The sequence below is a fragment of the Sceloporus occidentalis genome, unplaced genomic scaffold, assembly GCF_023333645.1.
Source record: "Sceloporus occidentalis isolate IW3139 unplaced genomic scaffold, rSceOcc1.0.p SCAF_91, whole genome shotgun sequence".
Taxonomy (NCBI): domain Eukaryota; kingdom Metazoa; phylum Chordata; class Lepidosauria; order Squamata; family Phrynosomatidae; genus Sceloporus; species Sceloporus occidentalis.
In genome coordinates, this window is record NW_028317071.1 from 3,750,275 (window position 1) to 3,765,542 (window position 15,268).

Consider the following 15,268-nt stretch of genomic DNA (forward strand, 5'->3'; position numbering starts at 1 on the left):
GAAACTCACATGTTTCAGGATGTCGGGTGGATGTGATTTCAGGGCCAGGCTTCTTGTGGGTAGCTCAGTCATTGTGTGGTTGTAAGCCTAGTCAATTCCCCTCGGTTGCAGAACTTGCTGGACTCAAAGTCCCTGAAGCTCATTGTGAGCATGACATTGCATGACCGGACCACAAAATCCCTCTTGCACTTGCATAAGAAGAAGAAGCCCCCCAGCATCAGCGCTCAGTTCCAGGTAAGAGGATGCCAGAGGAGACTCGCCCTGATCCACGGGGAGCCACTTCTGTTTCAGGAGGCTGGCAGGCTTGCTCCCCACCAACTGCCAACTTTGGGGCCTGTGTGCAGCTACACCTGTCTGTGTATGTCTCTGCTGGGAAGTGTTTGGAACTATGGACAGCAAGATCAAGGAGGACATATGCCTGTAGTGGGTGAGGTGAAAGAGGAAAGGGCAGGACCCAGAATACCACCTTATTTTAGCTTAAAGCCATTACTGTCAGTGATTGCCAGGAACCAACCTCCTTCTCTACCCATAGAAGCAAATTAACAAGGAAAACCTAGACAGCAGTTTAAAACAGCAGCTGAGACACAGTACAATCAGGATTTTTAAAAAAGCTTCTTAAAGCAAAGTGAGTTTACTCCCACTGCCACCTTTAAGGAGGATGGTGCAGCTATGGAGACCCCTTACCCACTCTTTCTCAGGCAGCAGTGGAACCCATTGGAGGACTTCCAGTGTACCATGCTCCATCATGCTTGCCTAGGAAGAATGCAGTTCTGGGTGGATTCTGGCCCCAAACCTTTTAAAGTCAAAGCAGATACCTTGGCTTGAACGTGAAGGTACTTGAGGTTTTCTTTACACCTCTGTAAAGGCAGTAAATGCCGATGGCCCCTTTCCACTGTGCAAACTCAGTTGCTGGCAGGAGACTGTGGACTCAAAGTGCTTGAGATGGAAACTGCTCTGCCATAAAAACTGGCTGCCTTCTCACTGTCCATCTAAGCTCCTGACAGGTGTCTTGCTTTGTGGAAGAGATCCTGTAAGGGTCTTTTCTGCAGCCACAAGGACCAACTCAAGCCGGCGGACCGGCACCTCATGAATCCCTTCCTCTGTGTGACTCATTTCAGACTTCCCTCAACAAGCTGCTAGAGACGCTGGGAAGAGCTGAGCCCTTCTTTATCCGCTGCATCCGATCCAATTCTGAGAAGGTGAGAGGGCATCCATACTTGGAATCATATGCATTGGAGATAGTACACCAAAATCCTTCTTGGGCACACAAGACGTGCATGGGAGCCTGAAGCATTATCCTTCTGGGTCTTTGGGGGAGATGGAAAAGTTGACAGGCCCAAAATCTTGGTAAGGTGCCTTAAGTTAGGTCAGTGGAGATCAAAACTTCCCCCATGGGGTCAGTGTGAGCTTTATCTTTGGCTGCTGGCAGATTAGAGTCAGTTATTGTTGCATTTGATTAGTGAGCTGGTTAAAGTGGCAGGTTTGCATAGGTACAATCCAATGTGTCTCAAGAGGAAAAAATATTTCACTGTCTTTGGACATTGTGGAAGAGATGTTCCTTGCACTGCTATTGAGCACTATTGTTGGTGAGGGACACCTCATCTGTGATAGTGCTTGACCTCTCCCCACTTCAAACACCATAGTTGTGCAAATATATGGCTTCAGTGTTGGTTAACACTTTATTTGAAAGATACTCTGCCCAGATAGCTGGGAATGTGTCATTCACCAATCAAAATGTTTTAAAATCACTTACTGTCTGGTAGAAAATAATCACAGTACATTGTTCACGAAGGTGGAGCTTAATTCTGAAATCGCCAGTGGTGGTGGTGGCTTGCCCAGGGCCCTGCGTGATCTTTTGCTCTTTATGCCTTTCAGCGGGAGCTGCTTTTTGACGAACGGCTGGTGCTCCAGCAGTTGAGATACACAGGCATGCTGGAAACTGTGCGGATCCGACAATCTGGCTACAGTGCCAAATTTAACTTCAAGGTACTATTGAGCTCTGAACTGCAGTTGGACAACAACAGCTACACACAAGAGGCCCAGAGGAGGAAAGGTGGTTGCATAACCTGAACTGTTCCTTTCACCTTCCCAAGACCTTGGCCAGGCTTATTTGGGCTAAGATTCTCTCCTCCCCTGCAATCTGTGGAGCTGTCACGAGCTTTGTCAGAAGGACAGAGATATAAATAAACTATTACAATACAAGTAGTATGTGATACTGAGTTGGCAGCAAGAAAAGAACTAGTTGTCATCAGCCTCTCTTCTTTCTTGCTGTCATTGGTCATTTTTAATCATTGTCTGTGCTGGAACACCAAGGAGCCAAACACACCTGTTGGGGCTTTTTAGCTTAAGCAGATAACTGTCTTAAGAAGAAATGCAGGGTAAAGGGGACGAATCTAATTGATCTACGATTAACTAATTGTAAGCTACCCACCGCCTTCTTTTTACAAGTTTGTTCCACTAGCACACAGGTGGTTATTTGCAAGCAGAGCCAAACCAGGCTTCTCTTGAAAGCCAGAGAAGAAGAACGGTTCGGTCACTAAAGGAGATGTAATTGTATTTGTCGTAGTTTTACATGAAGTCTTTTTGAGTGGGCTGCTATTATTGTCCCTGCTTTCCAGAAGCCACAGAGGGCTTTTTAAAATGCTGGCTAACATTTCACAAATTCATCATTGCTTTTTGACTCTCTGGACTAAAGCCCTCTGCTGAATCTGCTTCCTTTTTGCCTTCCCAGGATTTCATAGACCAGTTCCAAGTGATCCTACCTAAGAATGCGGAAGCCTCCAAGGAGGAGATCTGTGCCCTGTTGACTAAGTTGCAGTTGGGCACTAGCAGCTACCAAATTGGAAAGACAAAGGTCTGTCGGAACAACAAAACAGTTCTGTCTCTTCAGGTGCCAGAACGCCAACCCAGCTTGCCCCAATTTGGTACCATTGGCCATGCTGGCTGGGGATGATGGAAGTGGCAGTCCCAACTCACTCAGGTCAAGGAAGGCAGCATTAGGCCATTACCAGAACCACTTCTTCCTGCCTTGACTGAACCCTGAGTCCTTCTTGTTGTTGTGTGCTTTCAGGTGCTTTCAGGTAGTTTCCAACTTATAGTGGCCCTAAGGCAACCCTCTCATGGGGGTTTCTTGGCAAGATTTGTTCCGAGGAGGTTTGCCCTTGTCTTCCCCTTAGTCTGAGAGCATGTCTTACCCAAGGTCACCCAGTGAGTTTCATGGCTGACTGGAGAATTGGATCCCAGAGTCGTAATCCAATATCAAACCGCTACTCCACGCTGGCTCTCCTACTCACTGCCTTTTTGAGGAGTGTTCTTAGAGTGGGTACGGCTCTGTTCTTCTGTAGCACTTTTGTTTATTTCATGGATATTCTTCTCCCACCAATGGGATTTGCTGCATTTGGGGGCTTTGAGGACTAAGACACATGATGTGGCCCTGTGGCTGAATCTTAAGCAGCTTTGGGTCTGGTCAGTCCCTGGATGGGAAAGCACCTCCCACCGGGCCCCCATGTAAGCCATCTCAGATTCCATAGTGAGCAAAAAGGTGGGATATAATAGCATTCATTTCTATCATGGTGTGTGTGTGTGTAAAATACAGTGGGTGAAGATGCCTCCTCTGAAATCTCAAAGCTGGCTTCCTGACAGTTCAAGACCCAGCACAAAATTCCTTGTCTTTACCATAAAATCACTCCTCCACTTTGCTCTCTCTACTCCTCTGTCTTCATTACATTCTTTCTTCTGTCCAAAGATCGCCTCCTTCAAGCAGTTCCCCTGAGTTTCCCTTGTAATGAAACCTCTGAAATAGATAGAAATGTTGATTGTTTCCAGATAACTCCTGCCTCCATTTCTTTCCGGTTCTTCTCTTATTTCCGCTGCCTAGCATTTTGGGCTGCATCTGCATTGCAAAAATAATCCAGTTTGACACCACTTTAACTGTGAGGCTCAATGCTGTGAATTCTGGGAATGGTAGTGTGTTGTGGTGCCAGAATTCTCTCATAGAGAAGGTTCAGTGTCTCATAAAAGTACAGTTCCCAGGTCCATGGCAATTACAGTGGTGTTACACTGGATTGTTTCTGCAGTGTAGATGCAGCCTTAGATTGTAAGATCCTCAGAGTGGGGACCCATCCTCTTCTCCTTATCACTGATTATTGTTGCCTGTCTTTGTGCCCGTTCTGCCCACCCCACCTCCTCCCTAGTTATCCCAGCCTGGCACAGAATGTCCACAGGCTCCATTACAAATGCTTGGTTTCAAAGGAAGGGAAAAGGACAGAATGATAGCACTGTCAGTGAAAGACGGGCACCATTCCTGTCCCCCAGGTGTTCATGAAGGAGGTGGCACGGCAAGTGCTCCAGGACACTCTCCACAAGGAGGTCATCCGAAAGATCATTGTCCTCCAGAGCTGGCTGCGAATGGTGCTGGACAGAAGGCGTTTCCTCCGGACTCAGCAGGCAGTCCTCACTTTGCAGGTACAGGCCCTGCTACCACTGTTATGTCTCTCTACCTCAGTCTTTTCCCCTTGGATAGGTTGCCTCTTTCAAGCTGAGGTCTGAATTCAGTTTTACTGGAGTTCTTGGGGTCCAATTTGAAAAGAGGCCAACAATTTACCAGCGTTCTTTAGCCAAAAGCTCTTTCAGCCAGTAACTAAGCTTTAGGAGAGGCACTGCTAGGCTTTAGAATGTGGGATGGAAGGGAGAGAAGATGATGGAAAACCCAAGAAGCATACAGACCATGGTGTCACAGAAAAGGAGATGGGGCCTCTGGGGAAGCCCCGGTGAGCTGGATTTGGCCCTGAGGCTGAGATTCACTTCCTGGCTTATGGGCTGCTTCCCAGCTGTACTTCTTTGACTGCAGGCTTGTTGGCATTCCTATCGTGTCCGGAGGGCACTGGAGAGGGAGAATGCTGCTGTCTACATTCAGTCTGTATGGCGGGGGTACAGACAGCAGAAATCTTTCCAACAGCACAGGCAGAAGATTTGCCTCTTTCAAGCTCTGGCCCGGGGATATCTCCAGCGCAAGAGGTGAGCAATACAAGGAGTTGTGTGTGTGTGTGTACTCAACCTGTATTTTGAACCTAGAGGTAAAGAGGAATGTGGAGTTGCAGTCAGATGGTCCTTATGCACATTTGTCATGTCCTTTGATGGTAGAGAAAATTCAGTGAATAATGAATCTAATGTACCAGACATAAACTGTATCTAGTCCAACTTCCTGCTGTGAACAGAAAGATGATACTTTGGGGTGTCCAGAGGGGGTGGCTGGACAGATTTCAGAAAATGGAAGTTCTACTGCAGCCTTCTGGTCCTGCGGGTAGGGATGGAAAGAATATGTGGGAAATGGCAGAAAAACATACTCTAGTGTTGAGAAACCCTGACGAGAAGAATCCTGGACTGATGAGAATTTTTGCAGTTGGGGCTTATTCTGTGAAGAATTTGCACATGGTTGTTTTGCTAAGAGAACATCATTTTTGCATTGAATATAATATTTCAACACAGAAATGTTAGTTCCTGCTCAGAAAATGCAGGTCCCCTTTTGGGAGAAAGGCAGGATATAAATCCCATAAATAAATGAGGGTTTGTTTTTGACTGACATAAAAACAGCACTTTATGAACAGAAATTAATATTTCTACACTAAAATATTATTTTCAGTGCTGAAAATGCTGTTTTCTGCATAAAGCCAGCCACAAGCAAATTTTGTGCAGAATAAGTCCTGAATTGCAAATAGCTCTTTAAAAAAAAACTCTGTGGTTCCTCATTGCTGCCTTCGAGAAGAAACTTAGTGAAGAATAACATCCCTACCTAGCGTTCTTTAGCTGTTAGCTGTGCCACTCAGTATGTCTCTTTGCCTTCCCTGAATGAATGGTTTTCTCCCCTCCCCATCCCTCCTTCTTTAATCCAGGTTTCATCAAATGATTGCTGATAAAAAGCGAGAAGAAAAGGAGAAGCAGCATTCGCTCGAGGAAGAGAATGGCCTGAGCCAACCAGAGGAGCCCATCTCAGAAGGGTCTGTCACTCCAGAACCTGAGGGGAAGCTGGACCAAAGGCTGGAGCTGCAGGTGGAGGACAGTGATGGCACTGAGAACGAGGAAGGCGGGAAGCAGTCCTCTCGGCCCTCTCAGAAGAGCAGCCGGGAGAAGCGGGAGTCCTGCCGACAGAGGGGCCTGGAACACAATGAGCTGCAGAACAAGCATGTGGCCTTTCCCTTTGAGGACTCACATGAAGGAGACTTGCCTTGCAAGGTGGCAAAGGAAGACGGCCCCCAGAGGCCCATGCCAGCAGTGGAGGAGGGAGTGGCAGACTCTCCTGAGCCGCTTCCCAAAATGGCAGATGAAAGAAGTGGTGGAGCAGTGGATGCTGGCCTCCATCCTTTGAACGGCAGCTCCAATGTACCCCCAGCACTGCAGAGGGAGGAAGGGTTGTCGAAAGAGGATGCGGGCGGGCTGGGGAGAGTGCAGAGCCCCAAGATCCGAGGCAGCCAAAGCTTCACCTGCCCTGAACGGCCCTCAGAGCTGGCCTTGAACCTTCCAAACAACCTGGCCACCAGCCAAAGCTTCCGGGGCCACACGGACAAAAGCAAGCCATGGCCTCAGAAGGATCTGGACAGCCCACCCACCTTCCTGATCCAGCAGTACCAGGATGATCCAGGAAAGCTGCGGGATAAGCGGGAGCGCTGGAAGGGGAAGAGGCAGCATGTTGGGAGGCAGAGCAGCATGCTCAGCCAGTCTTTGGATGAGAGGAGCAGTGGGCATGACCAGTCTTCACCCCCAGAGCTTATGTGAGTTATGGGGAATAGAGGGTGCAAGGCAGATCCCTCAAATGAGGAAGGAGGAACTGAGGATGGGGAAACAGAGTCCTAGTTTCATTGGGGGTTCCCACACTTCCTCCGGCCTCCCCTCCAGTTCTGTGTCTAAACTGGCATATCTTCATAAACACCTTCTGCTTAATGCCATCTTATGCTAGCACAACAACACCTTCTGCGCATATTGGGTGACTCACGGTCACTCAAGACAGTTTCTTATGTTCTAAATACTGAGGCAGGCTTATCCCTGGGGAGATGGCAGCCCTTCCAGGTATCCTTGCAACTGCCTGTGTCTCTACCCTGAGCTTCTCTCTTTCATTCCTGGGTTTGTCCAACATGAGGGCTAAGCACCTACAAGAGGTTCCAGGCTAGCCCCTCCTCCCCTTAAAGGGCAGACTGAAATTTAGAAGGATTGGATTGGATCCGATTTTCTGTTTCTCAGTCCAGAGGGTCTCCAAAGTTGCTTGCCCAAAATGATACCAAAAGGCATTGCCCCTTAGGCCTGGCCTCTTGTAGAGGATAGGCTGGGAACAGAACCTGAGAAGGTTACTTTCTTTGGACTGCGACTGTTAGAACCCAGAATCTTTGGTTGGGAAGAAGAGGAAGGGCCACGCCTCCTAGAACCCCATCTGAGGGCTAAAAGGAGATCTTAATCCTTTTCAGGGTGCTTTTGGGTTTTTCATAGAATCATAGAATCATAGAGTTGGAAGAGACCACAAGGGCCATCCAGTCCAACTCCCTGCCATGCAGGAAATCTCAGTCAAAGCATCCTCTGCTTAAAGACCTCCAAAGAAGGAGGTTTTTAAGGGTTAAGGTACAGTTTAAAAATAAGGGAAGCATATCCAAATCAGATTAAAAATCATCTGAATCAAATATTATTTATTTACCAAATAAGGTTAAATTCATTATGGTTCTCCCACTCATTACTAACAAAAACTCTCCACAATCACATTTGATTAATTAAAATAAGAATTGTAAGCCGCTCTGAGAGCCTTTAGGGCTGAAGGGCGAGGTTTAAATACCATAAAATAAATAAATAAATAAATAAATAAATAAATAAATAAATGCTATAAATTGGTTTGCATGTAAATAAAATGGACTGAGTTATCTGTTGATGACCACTGCTCAAACAACTATGCCATGCTGTTGCTGATTACTGAGTTCTATATGAAAGACAAACAATATTGGACTGCCAGAGATTTATCCACACAAACTATAAAAATAAGTGTGTTACTGACCACCTTAGGGATCCTTTTTGGAAAGCCTGTGGTTCCATTTTACAATGTTTTTTTTAATTGCCTGCTCTTGCAGAAAGAAAGAGACAGCATCTTCCTTGGATGACATCCCCCGGATTACACATTCTTCCTCCACCAATCAGGTACTGATGCTCTTAAGACATGTTGACCCTGTTTATGACATTTGTTACTGAGAAGAGGATGGAACAAGCATGTCCTGGGAATGTGGGAACTGTGCAAGAGAGCATGGTTCACAGTGATTTGAACAAATCTGGACTGCTAGATTGGCCTCAGTGACTCTTGAGGTCCCACCCAAGTCACCAACCCAGCAGTTTGTTGGGAGGGGGAGGGAAAGTAGAGACAGAGTTCAGTGCTGGAGCACCTGCTCTGCCTGTAGAGGTTCCGCAGTTCAATCCCTGGCCCCTGAATTTGTTAGGATCTCTCCCATAAGCATAGCCATCCTGACAGCATGACTACAAAAGTAATGTTTCTCTTAAGGTTCAATTAAGAGAAACACCTCTGCAGTGTGTCTTGATATGCAAGCAGGCTCATGCACATCTGGGAAGTGACAAAAATTCAGTGGGTAGAGTATGTGCTTTCTTTGTGGAAAGTCCCAAGCAGAAGCCTTAGCATCTCCAATTCAGCAGAGCTTGGGAGAACAGCTCAGCTAGAGGGACTAGTCACTTGCATATGTTCCTCTCTTTGCAGCCCGTTTCTTTTGCAAAAAGCTTCTCCTGGTCTAAGATCATCATCCTCCTTCCCACCTTTGAGTTCTAAAGATTTCCTTTTTCTTCACATCTTCCAGCAGTCTGCAGAGGCAAGGGAGGATGACAGGAATAACAAAAAACAGCTGGCATCACCACAAAAGGTTGGGGAGCCTTTTCCTGCCCTCGAAGCAACTAGCCTCATGTCAATTCCTGGCCAGCAGGGAGATGCCAGGTAGGTCTGCCCTGCTGCTACGCAAACTGTGCCAGAGATAAATGGATTCTCTGATTAGGATGTTGCCAGATGTTTGCCAGGGCCATTGGCAAAGAGGGCTGGAGCAGAGGTGATGGGTGGGGGAGAACCCACCCCAAATAGTCATCTTGTATTTCCTGGCACAGGGAAACTCTTAGCCTTTGAATCCTGCCTGGTCTTCTTTGGCTGCAGCCTGTGCTGAGGCTCAACCAGATGGTTGTTGGCCCCTGCATAAGGGACCAACTGCAAGGTTGTGAGCCATCCTGCCCAGCCACTTGATTCTCTTCCCAGACCCACTTTTTCAGACGCCCTCTACCTGCCCTTTCTACCATACCATGCTCCCTTTTCAAATGTGCAGCAGTGCTCTCAGACTGTCTGTGCTGCTTCATGGTAAACATGAATATTCACCTCGGTCACCTTGTTTTCTTCACATCAGACCAACCTTCAAGAGTCCCTTGAGGAGACTCCTGGGGAAAAAGCCAGACAAGAAGAACCTGAAGGAGGGGTCTGACATAGCAGAGGACAGTGACACTTTCCCATTATTCTCCTGTGTGCTGCCAATGGAGGCGACAGTGACACAGAAGACAGCTGAAGGTGAGGCTCCCTTGCTGTGTGGTGAATACTCTAAGGGACAGCTGAGGGAGAAGTACCTTCCTTGATTGTCAACCCTCTGAGTATTTTGCCAGAAGGGTCTCTGCCCTTTTCACAGCTTGGCAGGTGGTATAATTTTACTCCCACAGATCAGGTACAAGAGTGAATCATTAACCTGTGGCCTGGAGGTGATCCATAGTGCCTTTGACTAAGCCTCATCCCCCACCACTCATGCTGCAGCCATTAAGCTTACATTAATGTATTTATAATAGAAGAGGAAGGGACATCCAGGGAGGGGAGGGACAGAAAGAAGGGGGTGACAGAAAAGAAGTGGGTGCCAACTGTGGTTTCTACCCATCTCAAAGTGATTTCCCCATAAGAACTATGGCCATCTACATAAGAAGGTTATGGTAGATAATTCATTTATTTCTTCATTTAGAATAATGATTCTCAAACTTTGCCCCTCCATGTGTTTTGGGCTTCTTTTTTTTAATTCATCTTTATTAAGTTTTCATAAAAAATTAAAATACATGTTTGCCTTCCGGGGTTGAGTCACTGTAACAACTTTTATTCATCTTGAAACCTGTATCATGGAATGATGTCTAATTCAAACAGTAATCTTATAACTATATAAAGAAAAAACTAATTCATGCAACCACTAATTCTTCTTTTTGAAGAAGATTACTATACAGCTCTTCCTTGTAGCTACTAACAATCACTATCAGCAACTAACTAAATTTTTTTTTAGTATTTTAATAATTGATGACATCAATTTACAATTTAAGGGCCCTCTCAAAAAGGGTTCCATCACACAGTAAGTAATTAAAATAAGATCTGATATTCTATAAATTTTTACAAAGCAGAAAAGGAGGAGAGGATAAAAGAAAAAAACATCACAATCTTATTAATACCATCCTTTAGTCACTCTATCAAATCATATTTTTCCTATATTTTTGCACCAATATACCTCTTTTAAATTTCAATTAAGGAGTTTTTAATTTCCCATTCCTTTTCCCATCTCATCAAAACTTTTTTCCACGCCTCCTTTCTTTTTTCATTATTACGATTTTGCAAAATATATGTTATTCTGTCTAATTCCCTATATTCATTTATTTTTAACATCCAAGATTCCCATGATGGAATTTTATTTGATTTCCAAAGTCTAGCTATTTCTATTCACGCAGTGGTGACCATATATAATAACATTCTCCAATTTTGTATTTCATCTTTCGAGCCTAAAACAGAGGTCATATTCAATAAATATAACTTAGGATTCATAGGAAATTTGATATCCAAAATTTGTTGAATAGAGTCATGGATCATACACCAAAATTTTTGAATTTCAACACAACTCCACCACATGTGGTAAAGTGTACCTTTTCTGTTTGTACATCTCCAGCAGCTACCATCAGTTTTGTACATTTTTTTCAATCTCCAGGGGGTAATGTATCATCTATTCATAATTTTTAGGTGATTTTCCTTCAGATTTTGTCCCACTGTAAATTGGTCTGTGCATCTCCACGCCGTTTCCCATTCTTCATATTCTATGATCATATTCATATCTTTGGCCCATTGCACCATATAATCTTTAACCACTGTGTGTTCTAGAGTCTTGCTTAATAGTAATTTATATAGTTTTGCAATTTTTTCCCTATCTGGCTGCCAAAGTAACTCATCAAGATCATTAAATGTAGGCTCTTATCTCCCTTGTCTTTTCATCCTCTCTATATTTCCAACTAATTTGCAAAAAGTTAAACCAGGTTGTTTCATATCCTTCTTCTTTAAGTTTATCCCTAGATTTTAAATTAAGCTTTCCCTGGTTGTCTACTTGTAATAAAGTTTTATATGTAAGCCACCTACTCTGAGGAAGCCATCTCCCAAAAAAAGCATCTTGTGATGATGCAACTTAAAGTAAAAGATTTTCTGTATTCTCTTCCAAGTAATTAACAAAGACTTCCTCAGAGGGTGGCTATTAAAGTCCCTGTTTAATTTTAAGTTCTCATAGCAGAGAAAAGCATGCCAACCGAATTTTAATTGAGTGTTCTCCAGTTGAAGTGTAAAAGGATCATTTAATTTAATCCAACTTTGTAGCCATACAGGCCCAATAATAAACCTTGAGATCAGGAAGAGAATAACCTCCTCTCTGTTTGGAATCTTTAAGAACCTCCCATTTAATTCTAGGCTTACGCCCTCTCCACACAAATTTTTAAAATTCTTTCTCCCAATCTAAACGTACAATCTTTGATTACAACCGGCAAATTTTGCATCAAAAACATAATCTTGGGTAGTACTACCATTTTAATTGTAGCTATTCTGCCTAATAAAGAAAGATTCAATTTTCATATTTTCTTGAATTTCCTTCCACATACTTCAAGTTTTGGACTTCAACTCCCAGAAGTCCTAGCCAGTTTGGTCAGCAGTCAGGAATTCTGAGGGATGAAGTCCAAAATGTCTGAAGATCTAGAGCAGGGGTAGGCAACCTTTTTGAGCCGGGGGCCGGGTTGCTGTCCCTCAGACAACTCAGGGCCGAAGCCGGAGGATGGAGCTTCCACCGAAGCCCGTGGGGAGGAGGAGGCGTGTGCCCGCCCTCTCCTCCTCGGTCCCTTTCTGGCCAAACACCCCCAACCTGCATTCCAAAACACACACAACAGCACATTTGTGCATTTCACATGGCTTTACTTAACATGGCCTCTTGCATATTTCAGAGGGTTATTCCATAACCAAACCCCTTGGGTTTAACACTTAGGCCTCAGAGGGAGAGATCAGGCAGACCCAGCAACATCTTGGACTGCCTGAAGGAAGAGGCCCCTCCCTCCTCAACTGTCATCTCGGCCTCAGAGGGAGCCATCAGGCAGACCCAGCAACATCTTGGACTGCCTGAAGGAAGAGGCCCCTCCCTCCTCAACCGTCATCTCGGCCTCAGAGGGAGCCATCAGGCAGACCCAGCAACATCTTGGACTGCCTGAAGGAAGAGGCCCCCCCTCCTCAACTGTCATCTCGGCCTCAGAGGGAGCCATCAGGCAGACCCAGCAACATCTTGGACTGCCTGAAGGAAGAGGCCCCTCCCTCCTCAACCGTCATCTCGGCCTCAGAGGGAGCCATCAGGCAGACCCAGCAACATCTTGGACTGCCTGAAGGAAGAGGCCCCTCCCTCTTCAACCGTCATCTCGGCCTCAGAGGGAGCCATCAGGCAGACCCAGCAACATCTTGGACTGCCTGAAGGAAGAGGCCCCTCCCTCCTCAACCGTCATCTCGGCCTCAGAGGGAGCCATCAGGCAGACCCAGCAACATCTTGGACTGCCTGAAGGAAGAGGTCCCCCCCTCCTCAACCGTCATCTCGGCCTCAGAGGGAGCCATCAGGCAGACCCAGCAACATCTTGGACTGCCTGAAGGAAGAGGCCCCTCCCTCCTCAACCGTCATCTCGGCCTCAGAGGGAGCCATCAGGCAGACCCAGCAACATCTTGGACTGCCTGAAGGAAGAGGCCCCCCCTCCTCAACTGTCATCTCGGCCTCAGAGGGAGCCATCAGGCAGACCCAGCAACATCTTGGACTGCCTGAAGGAAGAGGCCCCTCCCTCCTCAACCGTCATCTCGGCCTCAGAGGGAGCCATCAGGCAGACCCAGCAACATCTTGGACTGCCTGAAGGAAGAGGCCCCTCCCTCTTCAACTGTCATCTCGGCCTCAGAGGGAGCCATCAGGCAGACCAGCAACATCTTGGACTGCCTGAAGGAAGAGGCCCCTCCCTCCTCAACTGTCATCTCGGCCTCAGAGGGAGCCATCAGGCAGACCAGCAACATCTTGGACTGCCTGAAGGAAGAGGCCCCTCCCTCCTCAACTGTCATCTCGGCCTCAGAGGGAGCCATCAGGCAGACCCAGCAACATCTTGGACTGCCTGAAGGAAGAGGCCCCTCCCTCCTCAACTGTCATCTCGGCCTCAGAGGGAGCCATCAGGCAGACCAGCAACATCTTGGACTGCCTGAAGGAAGAGGCCCCTCCCTCCTCAACTGTCATCTCGGCCTCAGAGGGAGCCATCAGGCAGACCAGCAACATCTTGGACTGCCTGAAGGAAGAGGCCCCTCCCTCCTCAACTGTCATCTCGGCCTCAGAGGGAGTCATCAGGCAGACCAGCAACATCAGGGACTGCCTGAAGGAAGAGGCCCCTCCCTCCTCAACTGTCATCTCGGCCTCAGAGGGAGAGATCAGGCAGACCCAGCAACATCTTGGACTGCCTGAAGGAAGAGGCCCCTCCCTCCTCAACTGTCATCTCGGCCTCAGAGGGAGCCATCAGGCAGACCCAGCAACATCAGGGACAGCCTGAAGGAAGAGGCCCCTCCCTCCTCATCTGTCATCTCGGCCTCAGAGGGAGAGATCAGGCAGACCCAGCAACATCTTGGACTGCCTGAAGGAAGAGGCCCCTCCCTCCTCAACTGTCATCTCGGCCTCAGAGGGAGCCATCAGGCAGACCAGCAACATCTTGGACTGCCTGAAGGAAGAGGCCCCTCCCTCTTCAACTGTCATCTCGGCCTCAGAGGGAGCCATCAGGCAGACCAGCAACATCTTGGACTGCCTGAAGGATGAGACTTCTCCCTCCTTTAACTGTATTTTTATTGTATTAACGATTTTACTGTACACCGCTATGATCATCGCGGAATAGCGGTCTATAAATAAAACATATTATTATTATTATTATTATTATTATTAGCATGGTTTAACATGGCTATCCATATTGAACATGTCAAGGTGGTTTCACCGTTCTTGCACCAAGTGTACTTCTCAGAAGTGTGTACTTGGTCAAGGGACTTTGGTTTTTCTTCACTGCGCATGAGTTTGTAAAAATCAGAGCAATTTACATTGGCCTTGCCTCAGAGGCTTTCTGATATCAATATCACCATTAAAGAACCAAAAAGACACAGAAAAGGCACTTTGGAAAGTCACACTCTCTTGGCTTCAGAAACAGTGCCTCTGAAGCTGACTCATATCATCATCATCATCATCATCATCATCATCATCATCATCATCATCATCATCACACTATCATTGTCAAAGCAAGGGAGACTTGTTAGCATTAAAAGCACCCAAAACACACTTTGGAAGGTGACACTCTCTCGCTTAAGAAACAGTGCCTGTATGCCTCTCAAGCTGATTCATATCATCATCATCATCATCATCACCACACTATCACTGTCAAAGCAAGGGAGACTTGTTAGCATTAAAAGCACCCAAAATAAAATTTAAAAAAACCTTGAGGCCTCTGGCCACTCACCACCTCTTCCTTCCTCCTCTTCCTCCTCCTCCTCTTCCTTCTTCTCCTCCCCCCTCCTCCTCTTCCTTTTTCTCTTCCTCCTCCTCCTCCTCCTTCTGCTTCCCCTCCTCTTCCTTCTTCTCCTCCTCCTCCTCTTCCTTCTCCTCTTCCTCCTCTTCCTTCTTCTCCTCCTCCTCCTCTTCCTTCTCCTCTTCCTCCTCTTCCTTCTTCTCCTCCCCCCTCCTCCTCTTCCTCCTCCTCCTCCCCCCTCCTCCATGCGCCACGCAGCCTGGGGGTGGGGCGGAGGAGCAGAGGAGAAGGAGGTGAGCGGCGCGGGCCCACGTGGGGAGGCGGGGAGGGCGGCGTGGGCCCATGCAGGGAGGAGGGAAGGGTGACACGGGCCCACGCGGGGAGGCAAGGAGGGCAGCCCGGGCCCGTGCAGCAAGGCGGG

The 15,268-nt window shown here is 47.0% G+C and overlaps 1 protein-coding gene across 7 annotated transcripts in view; it reads left to right on the top strand.

The window, feature by feature from the left end:
• LOC149284571 (unconventional myosin-IXb-like) overlaps positions 1-15,268 on the top strand; it is a 96,967-nt gene that overhangs the window by 58,059 nt on the left and 23,640 nt on the right. For all 7 annotated transcript variants that reach the window (XM_089496585.1, XM_089496584.1, XM_089496583.1 and 4 more), the window contains 10 exons: positions 112-234; positions 1,119-1,199; positions 1,876-1,986; positions 2,732-2,854; positions 4,315-4,464; positions 4,850-5,016; positions 5,892-6,767; positions 8,103-8,169; positions 8,832-8,965; positions 9,420-9,577. In XM_089496585.1, the coding sequence (XP_089352711.1) occupies positions 112-234; positions 1,119-1,199; positions 1,876-1,986; positions 2,732-2,854; positions 4,315-4,464; positions 4,850-5,016; positions 5,892-6,767; positions 8,103-8,169; positions 8,832-8,965; positions 9,420-9,577 (1,990 nt within the window). The remainder of the gene's footprint in view (positions 1-111; positions 235-1,118; positions 1,200-1,875; positions 1,987-2,731; positions 2,855-4,314; positions 4,465-4,849; positions 5,017-5,891; positions 6,768-8,102; positions 8,170-8,831; positions 8,966-9,419; positions 9,578-15,268) is intronic.